The sequence below is a fragment of the Charadrius vociferus genome, unplaced genomic scaffold (genome assembly GCF_000708025.1).
Source record: "Charadrius vociferus isolate BGI_N301 unplaced genomic scaffold, ASM70802v2 scaffold32, whole genome shotgun sequence".
Lineage (NCBI taxonomy): Eukaryota > Metazoa > Chordata > Aves > Charadriiformes > Charadriidae > Charadrius > Charadrius vociferus.
Genome location: NW_009647856.1, coordinates 12340246 through 12362218, shown reverse-complemented (window position 1 = coordinate 12362218; position 21973 = coordinate 12340246). Strand labels below are relative to the sequence as shown.

General features: G+C 51.1%; 1 protein-coding gene across 1 annotated transcript in view; it reads right to left on the bottom strand.

Moving 5' to 3' along the window:
- Positions 1 to 372: 372 nt before the first annotated feature.
- The window catches only part of FAM208B (family with sequence similarity 208, member B), a 29620-nt gene continuing 8019 nt past the window's right edge, over positions 373 to 21973 (bottom strand). Inside the window, exons 8-18 of the mRNA XM_009883026.1 lie at positions 20069 to 20624; positions 18603 to 18773; positions 12027 to 12951; positions 10412 to 10946; positions 8973 to 9045; positions 5425 to 6482; positions 4451 to 4576; positions 3372 to 3525; positions 2642 to 2747; positions 925 to 1106; positions 373 to 491 (exon numbers count right to left, since the gene is read on the bottom strand). Of these exons, the coding sequence (XP_009881328.1) occupies positions 373 to 491; positions 925 to 1106; positions 2642 to 2747; positions 3372 to 3525; positions 4451 to 4576; positions 5425 to 6482; positions 8973 to 9045; positions 10412 to 10946; positions 12027 to 12951; positions 18603 to 18773; positions 20069 to 20624 (4005 nt within the window). The remainder of the gene's footprint in view (positions 492 to 924; positions 1107 to 2641; positions 2748 to 3371; positions 3526 to 4450; positions 4577 to 5424; positions 6483 to 8972; positions 9046 to 10411; positions 10947 to 12026; positions 12952 to 18602; positions 18774 to 20068; positions 20625 to 21973) is intronic.

Here is a 21973-nt window from a genome sequence, read left to right as displayed (position 1 = left end):
GGGGCTGTCCTGCAGAGGACTGGGATGCCCAAACCAGCGCTGCAGGGCCCGAGGAGGAGAAGCCGTGCTGCCGTTTCACTTCATCACCTGCAACACATGAGATGTGACACAGGTTATTGCTCTGCTTCCCTCAGCATCGATGTCTCGCAGAGCTTCCCCAGGGCAAGCACTGGTGCGTTTCCCGTTGCCGGTGGTGCTGAGTGTGTCTCTGCCGAGCACAGGCCATCTCGGTTACAGCTTCAGGAGTCAGCCCTAAGTCTCACGAAAGCCGCAGCAGATCCTTCAGCCAGTCCCTGGGGAAGGTCCCTGCTCTGCTGTGGAGCTGCTCCCAGACTTTTTGGGGGAGAAAGGACCGATCCCGAGCTCCCCCCCTTACCAGTAGCTTCTTCTAAACGGGGCAGCAGCTTTCTGCACCGTCCCAAGGAAGGTGTTGATGTCGGCCACGAGGATTCCTTTGCTTTCAAGGACCTCCCTGCTGACGCTGGGCTTTTCTGCAATGGAAGGAGTGGCACCGTAATTCAAACAAGCAAACCAGCTTGTTCTGAAACCTACAGAAAACATCCTCGAATCCCACTGCAGTTATTCTGTTTTGCAAATGTGAGCAGATTAATGGCACCGCTTTGCAAACAGCCTCAGCCCAGCAAGGCCAGAATTAGAGCGTGACGTAAAGCCATCCGCAGGCTCGAAAAATTGCCAGAATGTAGCAGCGCTCCAAAAATCTGTTCACTTTGTCTTTTACCACACTGGCTTGCACTGAATCAGCTCGTACCTTACCCACACCTCAAATAAGTGATTCTAACAGAAATGGGACCAAAATGGGGTGGGTTTTTTGTCCCTCCTCCACCACCTCCCAGGCCAATTTAAGACGGTGCTCATTGGGGTTGAGGGCAGCAGCACAGGGCAGCGCCTGGAGCCCGTCCTCACCTGTGAGATACACAGCGAACCTGGCGCTGACGTGCTGAACCTGCAGGTTCAACAAGCAGTTGATGTACTCGGATTTGGGGGACGACCCGGAGTCGCAGGCGTGGTAGTGCAGCACCTCGATGAGATCAGCTCCTTGGCACGATTTGAGGATCAAGTGCTTCTTGCGGGTGTTGGCGTCCACCCTGCCGGGAGAGGGACGAGGTGAAGTAGTGAGGGGCTTCACCCCTCTCTCTCTCCTCCCAGGAAATGAGCAGGTATGACGGAACCTGCCTTGCCCCATGTGTGTTTCTTCCAGCCTCGTGGGTGCTTTTACACTTGTTACCCTGCACTAAATGGAGATGTTAGGAGCAAGCGTCACCGTACGGATCACGTGTGCAAGCAGGAAAACAAAATGACCCCTTGCTCCAAGCAGCTCCGACAGACCACGGCTCGTGATCCCACCACAATGGAGTGAAGAGCTGCTACACGAGTGCCAGTGACGGAGCACAAGGAAAACACTCACTGCACAGCGGCATCCACTGATGCAGCCGAGTCCTCATCACACAGACTACCATGAAATACCTGACCCCAAGCTTCCGTGACACCTCACTGCTCGAGGACTGAAAACCAGGTCTTCTGCTTTGTGCTATCGCCGTAAAGGCTGAGCGTGGAGAGGATCCGAGATTCTCCCAATTTGTAGCATTTTCTGCTCAGACAGAACAGACCAGTTTCCTCTTTGTTCGCATGTTGTTACTAGAAAGCTGTCCTTTCTGGCCTGTGGTCTGACACTAACAAAGGCAGCCCACCTGATAAAAACATCCCTCTCTGAGTTCAAATGGGACAAAAGCAGGACATTTCAATGGATAGCATTCACCGTCTTACTTCTCTTTTTCAAATTGCATCACTTAAATACATGTTGTTGCAAATAACTGAAAATAAATAGCAAATAGCAACAGGAGAAGTTCTGCTTTTCCCACCAGGGTTTGATTTTGCGCGTGTCCCATGACACCCTGGTTCCTCTCAACGCTACAAACTCAGAGCTCCTCATCGCACACCCAAATCCCACACATGATGGGACAGAAAGAGAAACAGCAAAGAGACGGTGGGGTGGAGAGAGTCCCAGGAAGGTCCCCCGCGCTGCCAGGGTGGGTGTGTGTGCAGGAGCTGGGATGAGCTGGTGGGAAGGGAGCTTAGTCTGCAGAGGCAGCTTTCAAGAGCGTGCAGCTCCTCAAATGAAATTTGTGCCTTTCCCCAAGTCCCTTGCAGGTTTTAACACTCACAGAGGGTGTCTCTGCCAAAGAGAGGGGAAAACTGCCTTATGGAGATACAGCGGGGTGCACGAAGCAGCTGCCAGAGCTCTGCCTCATCCAGGATCACGTGCAACACACGTTTGGGGCCATCTGATCCTCTCCAGTTCCCATGTCCTGCTGCTCCATCTCATATAGGTATAACAAAAAATCTTTACTTGCACTTTACTTGCTAGCAAGCAAATGCTGACCTACGGCAATTCCAGACTTGAGGCATGTGCTCTCTCTCACTGATAAGAAAAGTTCTTATTTAAACAAAAATCTTCAAATTCATCTTGTAAGAAGCCACAACCCAACCAGAGGCACCTAAGTCACCCTGTGGCCCTGCACTGAGTGTAAAAAAGGACACCACACCCCACCACAGTGGGTACGACCTCGCTGCAGTGGGGAGGACAGCAGGGACAAGGGAGCTGCCACTGCAGAGCTGTTACCTGATGTCTTCTCTGAGCTTCTTGCTCTCCTTGTAGTGAAGGAGCCACTTCCATCTCCCGCTTCTGTTCAGCTTCTCCAGCACCTTCACCACCTCTTTCAGTTGGCCTGGGGGGACAGCAAGAGCCAGAGGGTAACCAAGGGGTGCCTGGGGGACTCTGGCCCAACCCCTGCTCAGTTGGGCCACCTGAGGTTGCCCAGGGCTTTGTCTAGGTGGGGTTTGAATATCTCCAAGGATGGAGACTCGCAACCTGGGCTGTGAAACTGGGCTTCCATCCTCCTGTTTGAACATCCTGTGACTTTTTCCCCCTAATATCTAAAAAAGGTAAGGGCAGATTGCCGCTGTCACCTCTTGACCCATCACTGCGCATCATTCTCCAGGAGCTGTGTGGCTCTGTTTTCTCTGCCCCTTCCCATTAGTGACCCAAAGAGAACAGCAAGGTCTCCGCTTTGCCCTCCCTTGTCCAGGCTGAATGTCCTTGTACAGCCCCAGCTCCAGCCCCTCATTGTCTTGGTGGCCCCTGCTGTACTTAGATGTTTTGGGGAGCCCTGACCTGGACCCATTATCCAGACATGGTCTCAGATGGCAAATAAAGAGAAAGAATTGCCCCCATTAAAGCAGGAGCTGAGGATGCCAATGGCAAGTTTTTGGAAGGTGTCAGCAAACCAGCGGACAAAGCCGGGAGCCAACACTGCGTCTGCACCCAAGCAAGAGGCCGCAGCGAGACTCACCCAGCGTTACCGTTTCCAACACCTCATTGTCTGACACCACGAAGCCACCGGTATGAAACAGCTCCTGGTATGTGCGACCTGCTACATCTTCAGGGCTGTCCACTCCGGCAAACACCACATCCGGACAGTGTTTTAGCTTCAGCAAGCACGGGACCTGCTCAAGGCAGAGATGTTTTTGCACACGCAGCTGAGTTTCAACAGCATTTGCACCTCTCTGCAACTCACGCCCGCTCCTGGAGACCTGTGGAACCCACCCCACCCTCTTCTGCATCACCCCAACGCTCGTGTCTCCATCACCCAACCACCAAGCTGTGGACAGGGAGTTACAGGCAGGTCAGTCTGCTGCAATATTCACTGGAGTCCACAAGCCAAAGCCTGGCTGAACTGCTCCGTTACAGAAGATAACAGAGATAAGTTTCAGCCTGAAGAGAAGGCTCTGGGGAGACCTTATTGCGGCCTTCCAGTACCTAAAGGGGGCCTACAGGAGAGCTGGGGAAGGACTTTTTACTAGGGCATGTAGTGATAGGACGAGGGGGAATGGCTTCAAACTCGAAGAGAGGAGATTTAGATTAAATATTAGGAAGAAATTTTTCATTTTGATGGCAGTGAGCCCCTGGCACAGGCTGCCCAGTGGAGCTGTGGCTGTCCCATCCCTGGAGGTGTTCAAGGCCAGGTTGGACGGGGCTTGGAGCAACCTGGGCTGGTGGGAGGTGTCCCTGCCCAGGGCAGGGGGGTTGGAACCAGGTCATCTTCAAAGTCCCTTCCAACCTAAACCATTCTATGATTCTATGATAAGCCCAGTCTGACTCCTTTGAGCTGGGCTATTCCAAGTGATGTTACTCAACGATCAAAAACGGAGACAGAAGAAAAGCAGAACTGACAGGCTTCATCTTTTTGAAATACATGTTTATAACAGCTCTTCATGAAGCACTGTTCTTTCAGTGGAGAGAACAGTGCATCTGAAGATACTGACAATTAAATCTACAGCTACACATAGTGTAAAATCTAAAATGTTTAAAATGGATCCCGATATTCAAAAATGGTGCTGGTAGAAAAAAAAGGACGGACTTAGGCCTTACGTTGTGGATGTGCGAGGAAATGTCTTCGTTCCTGATGACGACAAGCAGCCTGTTGGCGTCCGGGCGTTTCGCTTCGCAGAAGCTCAGAGGTTCGATCTCCACGCGGCCATCTTTCTTCAGCAAGGTCTGAAACAGAAATCGCGTAAGAAGTTTTGTATGGAGACTGTCTTCATAGCAGCGGTGATGTGCTCCGGGCACACACGTGTCTAGGGACAAGGAGAGAGGAACGATACAGCAACCCCAGCCAGGCACCCTGGTGTCAAGGGCACTGTACACCAGGCTGGGGCTCCAGCCAGAGGGGGAAGAAGCAGTCATTTACTTTAGTTGGCAAAAACCTTTCAGAAAACCACCTTGAGCATCTCATCTCATCTCATCATGCATGGGGCGTCCTTGCTATTTTGGAGCAGCAAATCTTCCCATGCAATTACCTTCCCCAAGTTCTCAACCCTTTAATGGGAGCTCAAGCAAAAGCCACTTTGCAGGAGCTGAGTTTGGGCTGCTCCTGCATGAATCGTGATCTGTTTTGGCCCAGGGGATGGTCAAGCGATAGGACAAGAGGAAATGGCCTCAAGTCGTGCCAGGGGAGGTTTAGATTGGATATTAGGAAAAATTTCTTCACGGAAAGGATTGTCAATCATTGGATCAGGCTGCCCAGGGAAGGGGTTGAGTCACCATCCCTGGAGGTATTTAAATGACATGCAAATGTGGCACTTAGGGACATGGTGGACTTGGCAGTGCTAGGTTTACGGTTGGACTTGATGATCTTAATGGTCTTTTCCAACCTAAATGATTCTATGACTCTAATTTCTAGCAGTGGGAGCCGAGATAAAATGGCAGAGGCAGCTCCTGACTTAAGGGAACCAAATGCCATCCCTGCCGGGTTGAGCAAGCTTGCCCTGCGCCTGCTCCTGCTGCCCTCAGCTCTCACCCCAGGGCCACCCGTCCCCGTCCAGGCCGGCAGGACTGGCTGTTACCTTCACTCTTGCAAAGAAAGGGTCCTTGCCCGTCTCCACCAAGTAGAACATGCCGGCGTGGCTGCAGGCTTCCTTGGCCATGCTGCGCAGGTGGAAATGCAGTGAGCTACACAGGTCCGCAATCATCTCCTTGAAGGCAGCCGTTCTCCCTGGGAGGGATGTGCACATCTGCTCACTCGTGGCCTCCCTGGGCACTGGGACTGGCCCTCCACCCTCACTCCCTGTATCAGTCCTGCTCAGCATCACCCTGTTGAACTCAGCGTACTCATTGAGGATGACGGCGATGTCCCCCCGCGAGTCCTTTAGCTTATTATCGTATTTGAGCTTGCTGAGGTGGAAAGGAGCTGCGCGGCCCTGGCTCATGGTTCGGGATCTGGCCCTGCTCCTCTCGTCACAGAGGGTGTCCTGCCATGGGGTACAAGGGTCCCCACGCCAGCCGCTCTGCTGGTGCCAGCCGAGCCTGCTCGGCCACGTGTTGGAGGGCAGGATCGTCACCTGCAAAGGGCTCCTGCTCCGAGGGAAGGGTGGGACAGGAGCTTCTTGCACAGGCAATGTCTCAGACATCACCTGGGGGGAAAAGTCTTTTGGAAAGATGCTCTTGGAGGTAGAAAAGGGTGGTTTCCTATTCCTTAGGATTTGTTTTAGCTTATAACGGAAACGGAGACACTCCATGTCCACAGTGTGCTGGGTGATTTCCTCAAAATCCCTCCAAGTCCCCATCAGTGACCTTAATAAATGAGACTGCCCCGCACAGTGGCTGCGCCTCTTTGAAGGCTGCAAATTTCCCATTCTCTCCTGCCAGTTTTTGGTGACTACAAAGTTCTGGTAGTCCTTGGTGATCCCCTGGCTGTCCCTAATATTGACGTATGGTGGAACGTGCCTGCTGCTGGCTTCCCCCAGGCCAATCGACCAGCCACGCTCAGCCCATGAGCAGCTCTCCTCTGTGCCCAGTGAGCCCCAGTCCTCACTGCACCCCTCTGTGTGCACCGAGCTCATGGAGGAGGAGTCGCAGTTAGTCCGTGTGCCTGCAGCACCTACAGGTCTCGTGCTGTAGGAACCTGTGGCTGTAAGCAGGGACTGTGAAGTCACCCCAGAATATTCCTGGTCTGAGTCGCCAGAGAAAAACTCAAACAGATCTTCAGAGGTTAAGCCCACATGTCTGTCTCTGCTGGGGAGCTGCTTTGCCCTCAGGAGCAGGTCTGAAATATCCTCAGTGTCACTAAGCTCGAGGCTCTCTCCAGTGATTCCTCTGCATGCACATAATGGCAACATTGGGAAGGGGAGAGTAGGGATTTCTCCCTCTCGCACCTCCATGCTGGCATGGTGCAGATCAGCAAATGCATCAGATCCTTCAGCCTTGTGTCTGCCCTGGTTGCACACAGACTGGGGCTCATAGAGTGGCATATGCAACTCCCCTGCTGAAAACGATACAGGACTGGCAAGAGGGATGCTGCTTTCTCCTTCTGAATCCTCATGCAGGATGGGTTCCTTCTCATGGCTCCCTACCATGCCTGATGCTTGGTCCCCAGGGCTGGCACACCTGCAGCAGGCGCCTGGTGGCAGCTGTCCCATGCAGCAGGACCTTGGAGCACCACCTGGAGCCAGACTCGCGCTGGGGGAGCACGTCTCAGGGTGCACACCAATGACCGAGTCCGGCTCAGTGCTGTGCAGACCTGCCTTGTGGTTGCGCGGAGGAGAAGGAGGCATCGATCTCGGGCTACCTGGCACAAGCACATCTGCAGGGGAGCTCTCTGCTGGCTCTGCATAGCACAGACCTGTGTCTTTTTTCACCTCTTCTGCACATCTGGGTTTTAAGAAGCCATCCGGGCTCTCAGCAGCCACACTCATCTCTGCAGCACATACTTGCTCATAGGGTTTCCCATGTTGGCACAGGACTGGCCCCGGCTCACTTCGCTCTAACGAGTAGTTGGGGGTGTTTGTGTCACCACCATGGAGGAGAGGGTGCTGCTGGGGGGCAGAAGCAGGAGCCGAGCCTGTGTGGGCAGGTGGGGACAGTCCGTTTGGGGAGGGCTGCTGCTGCCTGGGCTGCTCCTTCATGGCAGACATCCCCCCCCTCACCAAGGAGGAGGGCTCTGATTCCAGGAGGTGATGAAGAGAGGTCTCTGGCTCCTGCAGTACATTAGCCACCAGCGCCGTGTTTGTTTTGTCACTCCTGGGGGACTTCTCTGCACTGAGGCACACATCATCGCTCTCCCCAGCTTCAGAGCCACGTGCTAAGGCTGTACAGTCAAAGGCAAAGCTCTGGCCATCACCTGCCCCCAAGGACTCATCCAGCACATCTGTTTGGTTGGCAGAAGGGCTGCTATGCTGTTCTTCCACCAAAACCTTGTTCCCTTCTTGGTTTGATTCACCAGCGCTCAGTGAAGTGAGGTCAGCATAAACATTGCCTCCACACCTTTGGGAAAGGCAGCTGCTCCCTCCCAGGCCGCTCTGCGATGGAGACTGGATGCCTGCCATGGCCTCCTGGTCCTCTGGAGCTGCCCCTGGCTCTGTTGCTCCATCAAGAGATGTCATGCAGACAGAGCTGGAGTCAGGGGACAAGGTTAGTGACAGTCCCTGGCTGCACGGTGACTCGAGGCCAGCTGTGCCTGCAGCTTTGCTCCCAGCAGGCACCCACCTTTCTGCAGAGGGCGCACGATCCTTGTCTTTCTGCTCCAAGCCGTCCCCAAGTGTCTCTCCAGCAGGTCCCAAGTTTCCTGTAATGCTGTCTGGCTGTGCCCCACAGACAAGGCTCGGATCAGATGGTAACGGCGGCATCAACCCGCTGTCACGGGGTGACCCCATATGATCTGGACTGGCTGTGTGTGCCAAAGCAACACCATTTGTCTCTGCATCTGGGGTGGCCAGAGCCTCCCACGGCTCTTGCAGTGTGTCCAGGCTTGGTGCAATCTCACCAGGAAGCGCCTGAGGGCCAGTCTCAGTCCCAGTCCCATCTGACAGCACTGGCATTGACCTGCCTGCGCAGGAGGATGCTGAGGCAGCAGGGCTGGGCACAGGGTCCTCTCCACGAATGCCAAAGTCGTTTGGACACGCTGAATTCACTGGCTTCTGCTCACTGTGTTCATGCTCCATGTTGGCATCGCCGTTTTCAGAAAATCCTAAATCAACAGGCCCCAGGAGTGTGCTTTCATGCTCAGAGTCCTCTTTCTCTTTTTTTCCCTCCTCTGCCTCTTCCTCCTGTTTTTCTGGATGTCTGAAGGGGTCTTGTGATTCCCTCCGTTCCCCACTGGCTCCGTCAGGCTTTGCACTTCTGGGATGCGCTTCTAAGGGCATCGAATCACAGGTACGTTGCAGTCCATCACTGGTGGCCCAGCTGCTGTCCTCAACCTCCATACAATGTCCAGCGTCTGCCACGCTCTCCCTGTCCTCAGGAGGGCCGGGGCCACCCCCTGATCCTGCTGCCCATCTACTCTCTTGCTGATCTCCACATCCATGCAGCGCACTCGATGCCTCGCTCCAGGCGGCTGTACTGGAATTCAGGGCTCGGTTGCATAGGTTTTCCCTGCTCAGTGCAGTGGGGGGCTTGCCGACATCACCAAGCTCATCGGAAGGGCCGGGGGTGATTGCAGCGTCCAGCAGTCCCTCCTTGGGTGGTTCCTCCTGAAACAACACAATTCAGAGTTTAATCTTCAAGGGAGGCAAATGCAGGAGCTAAGACTCCCGTGCAGGAGGATATGGATACTTTAAATGCTCAGACATTGTGAGTGCAACCATCCCAACAGCAACTGGGGAGATTAGTTTGAGTTTGTCTCTAAAACAAGCCCAGGTTGAATCCTTACCCTGTGTGAGCCACTACCATCTCCACTGCAGCCAGCAAGCAGAGTCCCACAGACAGCCAGGGAAAGGTTTTGAAACTTTCTACCTTCTTTACACCATGAAATGGCTTAAAAGTTGGCCAAAGTGTGCAGGGGCCATCAGCTCGTGCCCAGAGGTAACGTATGCAGCACCATCCTCTTACCTCCACTGAATTTATCCATCCGAGCAAGCTATATGGACACTATGGACAGTGATCCCACATTTCCTCCCAAAACACTTCTGCCTGCTCCACAGCACTAAACCCAGGTGGTAAAAAACACTGGGATATTTTTTCCTTCATGCAAAACAGTTGCAGCCTTATGGCAGCTGCATGTTTGTTCAGGGCGGAAGTTTTAAAGGAATTATTTCAGTTCAAGAATTCAGGCTTGAAAGTATCGGCAGACACCCACATTTTATATTTACCCAAGTACCTCCACTCCTGACCATCTGCAGACCATAGAAACTGTAAAAACTAATTTTAAAAACCCTACTCGGAATGGGGTAAGGGAAACGTTGCAAAGCACTGCACTGCCATCGTGGGGGAAACCTCTCCAAGCCAGCACAGCTCAGCTCTCCCAAACCAGCAGAGGAAAAGCTGTGCCGTGTCCCCTGACACATCTGGGCTGCTGCAACCATGGGTGAGCAAATGCAGCTGCCCACAGGAGACAGGCGGGTTTTTGAGTCCCAGTCTGGGGTGTTTGTGGTTCCTTTCGTCCCTAGTTAAGTGCAGGTCTGAGACCTGGTCCAAGCTCACACAGCTCACAGCTGAAACCAGGAACAGACACCGAGCTCCAGACTTTAATTGCTCTATTTTTTTGGGATTCCTCCCCCTTGGAGAGCGTTCATGTTGAGGCCCTGCTCCCATGGACAGGGACAGATATGGTTCATAGCAGAGCCCGGGGATGCCAGCTCAGTCCAAGAGGATATCCAAACCCGGACTGAGGCCTGAAAGCTTCTTTACAGTGACTCTAAGCATGTCTGTGTGGCAGTCACTTGGGGCAGATAAATGCTGGGGGACGTTTCTCTGTCCTGCTTTGGGGACCCCCCACTACCTGCCTCTAAGAGTCCACAAGCACACCTGCTCCACTCCTCTCAGAAGATCCTACTCCTACAAGTGCAAAATGCTTGGTGTGCCCTGTAAATTCGCATCTCCCAAACCCCAGGCTCTTACCACAGTGATGGCCGAGATGTCATGCACATGCTCCTCAGGAACGACTGCCGGCTGCCCGTCTTTCACAGCCATGCTCTCATCAGCATGTTCAGCGAGGGAAAGGCTCTCAGGACAGCTTGTGGAGGAAGGCTCCTCCTCCCCACAGGAAAAGTCCCCTGAAGAAGATGATACCATACTATCGACAACACCAGGAGTCCCATCAGCATCAGTCTGAGAGTCTGCAGGGCTTTCCTCTAGGCGGAAAGGTCCCTGGCAACGTGTGCTGCGATCCAGAGAGCTGCTGGGTGTCTGGTCAGGGTCTGACCGAGAGTCTGCAGGGCATGTCTCCAACCCAAACCAGTCCTCACCGTCATCACTCAGCTCAAGAAAGTCCCCAGTGCTATTTATTGAGACGTACTTCTCAGGGTTGCTGTGCTCCACCACCTTCCTCGTGCTACTCAGGAGTTTGCTGGGTTTGCTGTAGAAGAGAGCCACCCACATATGAAGTATGAGCTTCATCTCTTCCACATCGTCAGGCAGATCAGGGTCCCAGGGCCTGGAAGGAAAAGCAAACACAGCCTGAAACATCTTCATTCTCCCTCCAGTTGATTAGCACAAGGTAACTCATCTCCTGGTCCCCCACGGTACTAAGCCCCAGTGCAGGGGAGTTGCAAATGCCCAGCTGCAGCCACAGATCACTTGATGCAGTTTCCAGCTTGATGAAAAAAAGGGAAACTCATAGCTGCAAAGGAGAACTTGCTTTCATGGCTCCAGGTACCAATTCTAGCTGCAGAGACACAGGAATCATAGGATGGTTTGGGTTAGGAGGGACCTTTAGAGACCATCTACTCCACCTCCCACACCATGGGGGAAGATGCCAGTGACATCTTCCACTAGATCAGGTTGCCCAAAGCCCCGTCCAACCTGACTTTGATCACTTCCAATGATGGGGCATCCACAACTTCTCTGGGCAACCTGTGCCAGTGTCTCACCACCCTTGGCATAAAACACATCTTCCTTATGTCCAAACCAAACCTACCCCCTTTCAGTTAAAAACCATTCCCCCCTTGTCCCATCGCTCCCCTCCCTGATCAAGAGTCCCTCCCCAGCTCTCCTGGAGCCCCTTTAGGCACTGGAAGGGGCTCAAAGGTCTCCCCGAAGCCTTCTCTTCTCCAGGCTGAACCCCACCAACTCTCTCAATCTGTCCTCCCAGCAGAGGGGCTCCAGCCCTCAGAGCATCTTAGACGGCCTCCTCTGGACCTGCTCCAACAGCTCCATGTCCTTCTGCTGTTGGGATCCCCCGAGCTGGAGGCAGCACTGCAGGGGGGTCTCCCCAGAGTGCAGCAGAGGGGCACAATCCCCTCCCTCGCCCTGCTGGCCACGCTGCTGGGGATGCAGCCCAGGATGCAGTTGGCTTTCTGGGCTGCCAGCACACATTGCTGGCTCATCCAATTATTCAGCCACCAAGTCCTTCTCCTCAGGGAAAGCAGAGGGACATCAAAACTGGGCATTACGGGGGAAAAGGCACTTATCATGCAAAGCAAAACAAAAGAAGAGCAAAGGAATCCCCTTCCAAAAGCTCTCCAGCTGTCCAGCAAGAGATGTCCCCTGCAGATGGCCTTCCAGACTGACTTACCCGTGCAGGGCGCGGATGACTGTTTTCTCCAGGGCATCATTGGTGTACCTGCTGTCCAAATTGAAGAGATACTCTGCCTCCCAATGGCACGTCACCTTCATGGACTCGCCACAGATGTTCACTGTGTGGGACTTGGCGAAGTCCTCCTTCAGCCTCGGGGAGAGCAGGCTGCTCCTGCGCCTCATCGTCACAGCCTCGAAGGGCCGCTGTGGGTGGGTGCTGTTCTGCTGGTGGCGGAAAGGCAGGACTTTCCCAACCAGGGGTCCTGCTCGGGCGTTCCTCGTTCCATTTCTGGAGAGTGCTGGTCCAGGGTAGGGGGCACCTCTGGGATACATGTGTTTCTTCGAGTGCTCAGGCATCTGCGAGGCATATGAGTGCTCGGCAGAGATGAAGGAGTGCTTGTTCACCTTGACAGCTTCTTGAGTCTCTCTTGGAGGCAATGCCTGGGGTTTTGCAGGGCTGAGGCTCGCACTGTTCTTCTTGCTGAGAATCCCAGGGCTTTTGTCCCTGGGAACAGAGGCCAAGTCATTTAAGTCTATTTTTTCAGCAAGAGGAAGCTTCTGGTTCAGCGGTGCTTTGCTAGGAGAGGTGGCTCCCTTTGCAAGCTTGTCTACCCTGTGATATTCGTGGTCAGAAGCAACTCGCAAGGATTTGTGCTTGCGATGACTCTGCTGCTCCTTTGCAGGGTCACTGGAGGGGCTGCAGGACACAGCGATCATCCCGCTGTCCATGGGGATAAATGGAATACAAGAACCCAGAGCCAGATCAGCCAGCAAGTTCAAGGCGTGGGACTCGTAGTCATTCCCCTTCAGATTGAAACCAAGATCAGCAGCCCTGACTGGGTAAATCTCACTGGTTTGGCTATCCGCTCTGCGGTGTTGGGAAGAAACTTCGCTCGGGAGGACAGTGAATGGTTCCTTCCACTCTGCATGAGAAAAACAAAGTCAGAGAATGAACGAAGGCCACAGAACTCTGCCCCAAGAAGGGGTTCAAAGCAGACTTTGCAGGAAAAAAGTGTCTCTCTCTCTCGGTTTTGGCTGGGATAAAGTTAATTTTCTTCCTAGTAGCTGGTATAGTGCTGTGTTTTGGATTTGGTATGAGAATAATGTTGATAACACACTGATGTCTTTAGTTGTTGCTAAGTAATGCTTATACTAAGTCAAGGACTTTTCAGCTTCCCATGCTGTGCCAGTGAGGAGGTACACAAGAAGCTGAGAGGGAGCACAGCCAGGACAGTTGACCCAAACTGGCCAAAGGGGTATTCCATACCATATGCTGTCATGGTCAGTATATAAACTGGGAGAGTTGACTGTGGGGGGTGAAATCACTGCTTGGGAATGGGCTGGGCATTGGCCAGCGCATGGTGAGCAAATGCATTGTGCATCACTTGTTTTGTATATTCTTTCATCATTATCATTGTTAATATTTTCTCTTCCTTCACTGTCCTATTAAACTTTTTTTTATGTCAACCCACAAATTGTACCTTTTTTTTCCTGATTATCTCCCCCATGCCAGTGTGAGGGGATTGAGCAAGCGGCTGTGTGGTGTTTGGCTGCCTGCTGGGTTAAACCATGACAGTCCTTTTTGGCATGCAACGTGGCGCTCAAAGCGTTCAGATAACGACAGATCTGACCAGACTACGTTAAAACAAATTTGTTTTAAGTATTCATTATATCAGTTTAATAGTTGCTGGTCACAATGTTGATTTATTTGCTCTCAGAGTTGTTGTGCTTGTTATCCAAGCTGTGTTGTTATTGTGGTTTAACCCCAACCAGCAGCTAGGACCACGCAGCCGCTTGCTCACTCCCACCAGTTGTGAGTGGGGGGGAGAATCAGATGAGTATATGTGAGGAAAAACTCGTGGGTTGACCTAAAGGCAGTTTAATAGGTAGAGCAAAAGCTGTGCACACGAGCAAAGCAAAACAAGGAATTCATTCCCTGCTTTCCACGGACAGGCCATGTTCAGCCATCTGCAGGAAAGCAGGGCTCCACCACGTGTAACAGTTACTTGGGAAGACAAATGCCATAACTCCAAACGTCTCCCCTTTCCTTCTTCTTCCCCCAGCTTTATATACTAAGCATGATGTCATACGGCATGGAATATTTCTTTGGTCAGTTGGGGTCAGCTGTCCCGCTTGTGTCTCCTCCCAACTTCTTGTGATCCCCCAGTCTACTCGCTGGTGGGGCAGTATGAGGAGCAGAAAAGGCCTTGATTGCTTAGCAAGAATCAAACCCACCAGTGCGCTACCACACTATTCCCATCCAAAATCCAAAACATAGCTTTCCACCAGCTGCTAGGAAGAAAAATTAACTCCATCCCAGCTGAAAGCATGACAGTTGTGTAACACCTTACTTGCTCCCTGTTGTGATGATTATCAACTCTGGATCAAGGTTATCGTTCGGCTGTACTGTGTAACACCGATTGTGAGACTAATCTGGTATTTGTACTCAGCTTTGCCATCATCTCCACACTTCCGGAGCCACCTAGCGGAAACTATTAATAATTACACTCTTTACCTTTCCTCCTCGGAGAACCTATCTATGGGGGAGAAGGGGGGAAGGGGGAGAAGGGGGAGAAGGGGGAGAAGGGGGACATCCTTTCCCCTTCCCCTTCCCCTTCCGACTAGTTACAACAGCCCTTGAGAATTTTGAATATCCTTGGGATGTTCAAACCAGCATGTTCCTATTGCTACGTCTCCTGAATGCATTTCAGATCTTTTTTAGGGTTAAACAATTATTTAAGAACATCACCCAGAGCTGCCTCGAGGCTGGATAGTCATAGGTGGCACAGCATGTGGGAGAATATGGGCAGGTATCTAGAGAACGTCTCACCTCCGACAGTCTGAAACTTCACTCCTGAACAACTACAGGACCCTGATAGAGTGAGAGAATGTTTGAAAAAAAAAAAATGCTGTGGCTATTCCAAAGAGGCTAAACTTACTGCACTGTGCTGGGCCCTGGCCAGTATCTACCAAACACTGCTCAGTATTAGGCAGCACCCTCAGAGAAAAGAGAGGGAAAACAACCCGACAGGCACTGTGGCTACTCCAACCCCTGCAACAGACACTGCAGCTGAACCCAAGAACCAACCCACGCCAGCATCAGTCGTCCTTATACAGGAGAAGAAATGGACACACAAGTCAGCTCATTTAGCAAAGGATGATGAAGTTAGGGCCATCACGAGAAGAGGAGGAAGAGGTAGAACCGGAGGTAATCACCCGATCCCCACCCCTGAGTGAGCAGCAAGATATGCAGAAAGATTTCAGCCATCTCACCTGGCTGCTCCAATGCTGGGATAATGGGGCTGGTAGCCTGGAATTAGAGGGTAGGGAAGCCAAGCAGCCGGCATCCCTCTCTAAGGAAGGGGGCACTGACAAGGCAATTGGAAAAGGGACACAAGCCTTCAGCCTCTGGAGGCGACTCCTGTCAGGCGTGAGGGAAAGGTATCCCTTCAAGGAAGATGTTATATGTCACCTAAGCAAGTGGACCACCATGGAGAGAGGTATCCGGTACCTGAGGGAGTTAGCTGTGCTGGAAGTGATTTATAATGATCCGGATAACGAGTAGTTACCCACAGATCCAGATGAAGTCCATGCACACAACCCATGTGGCGGATGTTTGTACGGAGTGCACCATCATTGTATGCCAACTCATTGGCAGTACTAGCCTGGGAAGACAAAGAGGGACCAACGGTGGATGAATTGGCTGGCCAACTCCAGCAACAAGAAGAAAATCTTTCTTCCTCCCTGTGGGCCTGCATCTCGGCTGTGGAGAAACTGTCTGAAGAGTCTGAAAACCTGTTTGAAAAGCTGTTCCTGGAGTGCCAGTAACTCAAAGAGGATAGGCCCTTCCCACTACCTGTACAGACCAGTATCTCAACCATTAGGAGTAAGCATTCTTCTGCTCAAGAGAAAGTATATAGAGGGTACACACCACAGGCCACCCTGTGGTTTCACCTGTGGGACCACAGAGAGGACCTTACCTTGACCCTAGAGACACAGGTACGTGAGCTGCAATGAAAAAACAATCACAGAAGGGGGTTCTTCCAGGAAAACTGTTGCTCCAGTTTCCAGTGGGCAGTTCCCCAGACAGAGTAGAAGGGTTGACCTTACTTCTGATTTTAATGAAGGGACTTCTGACTTGTATTTACAAGCAGTGAATAATGAATGCTATTAGCCAGGACTAGAGGGGCCCTGCCTCCAGCCAGGTGGAGGAAAGGGACAACCAGGTAGATTGGATTGCGTGGATTCGATGGCCTGGTATGTCGGACCTATAGGAGTATAGGGCTCTGGTAGACACCGATGCACAGTGAACCCTAATGCCATCAAGCTCTAAAGGGGCAAACCCCATCTGTATTACTGGAGTGATGAAACTGAGCAAAGTGCAGCGGTGATGGAACCAGAACTGGCATCAGCAACTGCTGCCCACCAGCTTCCTCGAGATCGACACCTTCAACCTACAGACCATGGCCATGTGCCGCACCAGATACACCAGCCGCGAGCTTCAGATGCAGCATGCAACAATCCAACACCACACACCATCTCTCCTGCCATGAAAGACTGTTATGACAGTGGAGGTGGAGCCCAAAAGTCATGGATTAAATGAAATCAATGGGCATTTTAAAGGGACGGCCCATAGACGAGGGGAATGATATCTGTATGCCAGGAAAAGTAGTGGTGACTGACTGGAAAATGTAGGATCTGGGCATGACGTAGATGGTATAGAATAAGGGGTGATAATGTCCTGTTTTCAGCTGGGATAGAGTTAATTTTCACAGGAAGCTGGGAGTGGGTACAGCCAGGACAGCTGACCCAAACTAGCCAAAAGGATATTCGATACCATCTGAGGTCACACCCTGTATGTAACTGGGCGAGTTGGCTGGTGGGGGACAGGGATCACCGCTCGGGGAACGGGCTGGGCATCTGGTTCTGGGTGGTGAGCAACTGCACTCTGTATTGCTCGCTTTGTATATTCTTTTATCAATATTATTATTATATATCTCCTCTTTGCTGTTCTATTAAGCTGTCTTTATCCCAGCCCACAAGTTTTACCTCTTTCTTTCAATTTTCCTCCCCATCCCACCAGGCGTGGGAGGAGTGAGTGAGTGGATGCATGGTACTGAGTTGATGGCTGGGGCTAACCCACGACACACAGTTACAAAACAAAACCCTTTAAAACCCACCCTGCCCTCGTGCTTCTCACTGAACATCCTCTCAAGAGCATAACCTGCCCCTGAGCTGTGACTCAGAGCACACGCAGAAACCCAGGGGCTCCCAAAGGCAGCCAGATCACAGCAAATCAGTGTTAATTCAATTGTCAGCGTTAAAAAAATGCCCCTCACCATGGCTCAAGGCCCATATTCATAAAAACAGTATGAAGTCATTAAACAAGGTTAATGCCTGCTACTAAAAACCAGCACAAAAATCTCTCTTCAAAAAAACGCCATGTTAAATCACATCTGTGCTAAAGTCCAACATGTTACATTTCATTTCCTTGAGAACTGCATAGTAAGACACATAAACTTAGCATTTCTTACTACTAAACTCTCTTATTTTGCATTTTTTGGCAGATCCTGGCATTCAGCATTTTCAGCAGGACCCATCTGACACCCTGCCCTTGAGAGAACACTGGCCGGGTCCACTCCAGGAACCCTCACGTGACAGGGGCAACAAGGGGCGGTGTTTGATACACACATGCTGAAGAAAGTGCCACGTTTCAGGAACACGTGGCAAAAAAAGACCAAGAAGAATGGATAAACTGGGCTGAGGTGGCTAAACCAGTCTTCAAAGCCTCCACCTCCCCCATGAAGGGGAAAAAGAAAGACCAGAGACAGATCTGGAAAAGGACATCAAAGCACGAGTGTGAGAAAACACGACAAATTAACAGAAAATGACTCTCCTGTTCCACCATTTATTTTGGCACCGAAATACTGGTTCTCAGTGTAACAGAAGACTCCCAGCCAGCACCTGCAAACGCTACGCTCAGGGCCTGTCCACACTGCCTCTTAAATCTGCCACAATCTGTCTGAACTCTGTGACAATTCTACTCTTTTTAAAATGACCAGATTTACAACGTAATGGACTAAAAATCTAGGCAGACCCTGGCTAACGAGCAGAGGTTATAATGCTCTGTCCATGAGCTGCCTCAGCACGGTTTCAGAGCTCAGCAGTTAAAAAAATCAGGCTTTTTTAAACTATCGCAGCAGTTTGCCAAGGATGCAAACTGAAGGCTTAGGAAAGGACTCAGAAGAGAATCTGTGTGGTTCATACATCCTGTAACTGTGATTTTCATGGTCGCCTCCATGTTTTACGCTACTATGCACAACTGTGAGCCTGCAGGCTGTGGAGCAGCAGCACTCAGACCCCAATCCAGACCCTCAGGATTAAATGTTGGAAGGCCCTCTGGCTGCTGCCAAACGTGCTGTTAACTATCATCTGGTTGTGACCTGACCGTGATGTTTGATGGCTTGGCTTTTAAAAGAAAGATTTCCACAGGGAGCAGAACTCTTACCACTTTCTGCTTGCTTTTTGGCTTGAGGGTCTGATGGGCTGTTAGCCACACCTTTTAGCATCTTACTTTTCACTGGCTTCATGACAGTCTCACCAACAGGAACCTTTTTCATGCCTGGGTTCTTCAGTGTCTTTGCTCTCTTTGTTTCCAAGCCGGGATCATCGGGAGCTGAGGTTTCCTTCTGAACAGGTTCAGACTGTGCTTTGTGCACAAATTCTGCAGACAGGACCTCTGCACCTGGGACAGGGAAAAGGGAGGGCATTTCTTTTGGTTTGAGGCATATTCAGATTAAAAAAGGAGTAATTGCAAAATAAGCAGTTAAGGAATGTGGAAGGACTACTTTAGAAGTGATTGGCAGCAGAGTAGGCTTCAATGACTTGATTTATGAATCTGATCTTACAAATGGGTTTGTTACTGATATGAGTGATCAGTAAGCAGTTATTAAAAATTAAGAATCACTTCTTAAGCTCATTAAAAGCCTGCTTTCCTGACCTAGAACATGTGTTCTCTGGGGATAAGTCACTCTAATTCCTGCTTGGCACACTTGTACCCTGAGGGTACCTATTTACCTCTCCAAGAACCACCCAAGAACCTCTCCCAGATCCATCAGCAATGCCACCCAGGCCCCAAGAAACATGCCCCAGGACAGAGCTTGATGCACTATGAATGAGAGCTGACTTCAGCCCACAGTGGGCAGATGCTGTGCCACCCCCTGTGCTGCACAACAGCCCATTTCCAGTCTGTTGCCGCTACCTGTGATGTGTGTAAATGCCAGGGGAGGTCACCAAGTATGACACTGCCTTTGCAGGCAGGTGGATCCTTTGGATATTTTCAGCCATGTTTCATCATCAAGGTTGGGATTCATCTCAACCCACTTTGAGTGTCTCTACAAATCAGGCGTAGGCTCTAGCTGGCTCAAAAAGACAGGCTTAGCCTATCCTCCGCAGTGAGACAGGAGCCTTCAGAGGACAATTTATGCCATCAAGACACCTTGCATGAGTGGCTCAGGCCAGACACCAGGTTTCAGCACAGAAAGCTGGGTGTGATCAGTCTCACACTTCTTGTTTCCTCAAGACCACAGCAAGAAAGTTGACTCTCAGGGAGTCACAACGTGACCATGTAGAGTCGCTGGTTATCTAGGCAGCCTGTAATGACCACGGCTTGGGCAACTGCTCCTTGTCTGAGCCAGACAGCCCGTGGACAAGGGATGCAATGACCACAACCTGGCTGGTGTCCCTGTGCAGTCACCCGTAAGCAAAGGAAGGTAACAGCATGGACTGCTGCACCGGATTTCAGGCACGTTCACTGAAATCCCCTGTCATAGCCCTGGGCTCCTTCCCAGGTTGAACAAGAGACTGCAAGAGACTGTAAAGACATCGCCACAGACCTATTTGGATGCTCTCAGGAGGTGTCTGCTTGCTTTGGGCACTGGGGGGGATGGCAAGGGACTTGGCTCCTAGCAAGCCCTGAGTATCCCAGTTGGATACCCTGGAGAAGCCAAAGAAAGTCACTCCCATTTATATAGCACTTACCTCTTTTCCTTCTGTGTGGAAACTGCAAATTGGCTAATTTAAGCATGGGCTCGTTGGAACTGGATGTGAGCCCTGGCTTTTTAGGAAATGAGAACGAGATGTTGATTTTCTTCTTCTTGGTTGCTTTCCTGTTCCTGCCGCTGTCCCCCATAGGATGCATCTGCATTTTGAGGGGTGACCATTTCTTCCTGGTGCTGGTCACAACGGCTCGGCTGGATTTCCTCCTGCTCTGCTGCACCCACAGCTTGCTAGCCGAGTTGACGTCTTTTGTGGGCACTTCACCACTCTGGTCCAGCTCCACAGTGGGCTTTGGGTTTTCACTTTTGACTTTTCTTTCTGCTGCTGTGTTGGGAGGAATAGGGTCTGGTGGTACAGCTGAAGAGAAGTCCACTTTACAATCAGCCTCTGAATCGCAGCAAAGAGACTGAACAGCACCAGTCAAACATCCTAAGGCAGCTGACATTTCCAGAGTATAGCTGCTGGGATCGGAGAAATAACGCTGCAGCTGGGAGAAGGACAGCTCTGAGCATTTTTTGAAGGGATTAGTACATTCACCCTCAGTTGGTGAGGGGAGAGAAGAAAGGGGAACTTCGCTGGTTTGGCCAGAGGTAGGCTGTGGATTTTGATGAAGCTTCGTGTATTCCTGGAAGTGCTGTTTGATACATATGCTGGTACTGACTGTGTCCCTCCATGAAGAATTAGTGGCTTTTTGTAAGGCATAACGAAGTCCAGGCAAAACTGAGGCTATTTTTAATGAGATGTCACTATTATCACTATCTTCCTTTTCATCTTTTGGATCGTGCTTTTCAACTGCAAAAGCAAAAGAACAGAATTTTACTCATACTAAAAAAGGACTAAATTCCCCAAATCACCTCACTGTTACATGCTAAGAGAACATGAAAGCTATGAAAAAGCCCCAGAAGCCAACCTACAAAAAGCTAGCCTCAGGGGCAATGTCCTGGTTTGATGGATGCTTGTAACTGCTAAATGTAAAAAAAAGAATTGCATGTGGGAGTCAAAAGTGGATTAAACTAAGATGAAAGACTGCTGTTGTATCAACTAGCCCCACTCGCAGGAAATTATAGGGTGAGATCGCACACGTAGAAGTCTAAGTCCCTTCACTCCAGCAATTCTAGCTAAATCCAACATTTAGTACAGTCAGAGCTCTGAAAGTACATGGAATTTCTTGGGTTTTAAATCTGTTTAAATTTAGGGTTGTCCATGCAGGATGTTTAGACTAGCACCATTTTCAGATCCTGTTCATATGCAAGTTTCAGCAGCTCCATCGCTACCTGCTGTCAGTGTGGGTGGACACGCTTCACATGAAGACACATCAGTGCACTGGAGTGAGATGGGGAACACAGACTGACCCGAGCAGACGTGGGGATTATATAAATAAATAACATGAAACATTGGGTGATTTTCTAAAGATGGAGGACTGATGCTATTGAAAACAGCTGGCGTTTCTGTTTTCAGCTTTTTCAGGACTAAACACACAGCATACCTAACTGCCACGTACAGTGCACAGTATCATAAAAGTTTAGCTCCCAACAGGCATCAACATGAACAAATCCCAAGGCTTGACAGTGCCCACTTTTGCAGATGTCACCGTGGAAGTAGGCTCTGCTTGGCACAGCAGCATCCTCTCGGTGCCTGGAAATGCCTGGAGAGTCGGTGTGATAGGCAGAGCCTGTTGGCGGAGCTCCCTTTCCACGCAAGCCAGACTTATCTGGCTTCATCCGCTGCAACCCAGCAGCCTGGTGCTGGTGCTTTGCACCCGCAGGTTTGGCCCATCTGCATGTTATGATCATCTGAGGTTTCTTTTGGCTGCAGGGCCAGGCCGACAACCCCAGTGCCTTTCCCCATCACATCTCTTCACAGCAAGGCAAAGGCGTTTCTCTTTCC